At 41.2% G+C, this 301-nt stretch overlaps 1 protein-coding gene across 1 annotated transcript in view; it reads right to left on the minus strand.

Moving 5' to 3' along the window:
- LOC105826472 (ankyrin repeat domain-containing protein 16-like) overlaps window positions 1–301 on the minus strand; it is a gene marked incomplete at its 3' end in the record, with an annotated part of 7,896 nt that overhangs the window by 3,602 nt on the left and 3,993 nt on the right. The window contains exon 3 of the mRNA XM_012664463.1: window positions 176–245. Coding sequence (XP_012519917.1) covers window positions 176–245 — 70 coding nt within the window. The remainder of the gene's footprint in view (window positions 1–175; window positions 246–301) is intronic.

The raw sequence follows: 301 nt of genomic DNA on the forward strand, positions 1-301 counted from the left end.
GCCTCGGCCTCCCAGAGAGCTAGGATTACAGGCGTGAGCCACCGCGCCCGGCCTAGTTTCTTTCTTAATGGTGTGTCTGAGCTCCTTACATGCCGCTGATATTAACTCAGTTACCATGAGTTAATAATTGTCATAAATATCAAATATTTTCCTGAATTTGCTGTACTGTTCTTACCTCTTTAGGAGCACCTTTACTGCCTCTAAGTGGCCATGCATTGCTAGGAGAAAAGAGTTGAGAATTAGAGCTTTTTAGTACACAGATCAAGAAATTTAGAAAATTTTTATTGTGAAGGTTGTCAAC

The sequence above is a fragment of the Propithecus coquereli genome, unplaced genomic scaffold, assembly GCF_000956105.1.
Source record: "Propithecus coquereli isolate 6110/MARCELLA unplaced genomic scaffold, Pcoq_1.0 Scaffold8942, whole genome shotgun sequence".
In the NCBI taxonomy this organism is placed as follows: Eukaryota; Metazoa; Chordata; class Mammalia; order Primates; family Indriidae; genus Propithecus; species Propithecus coquereli.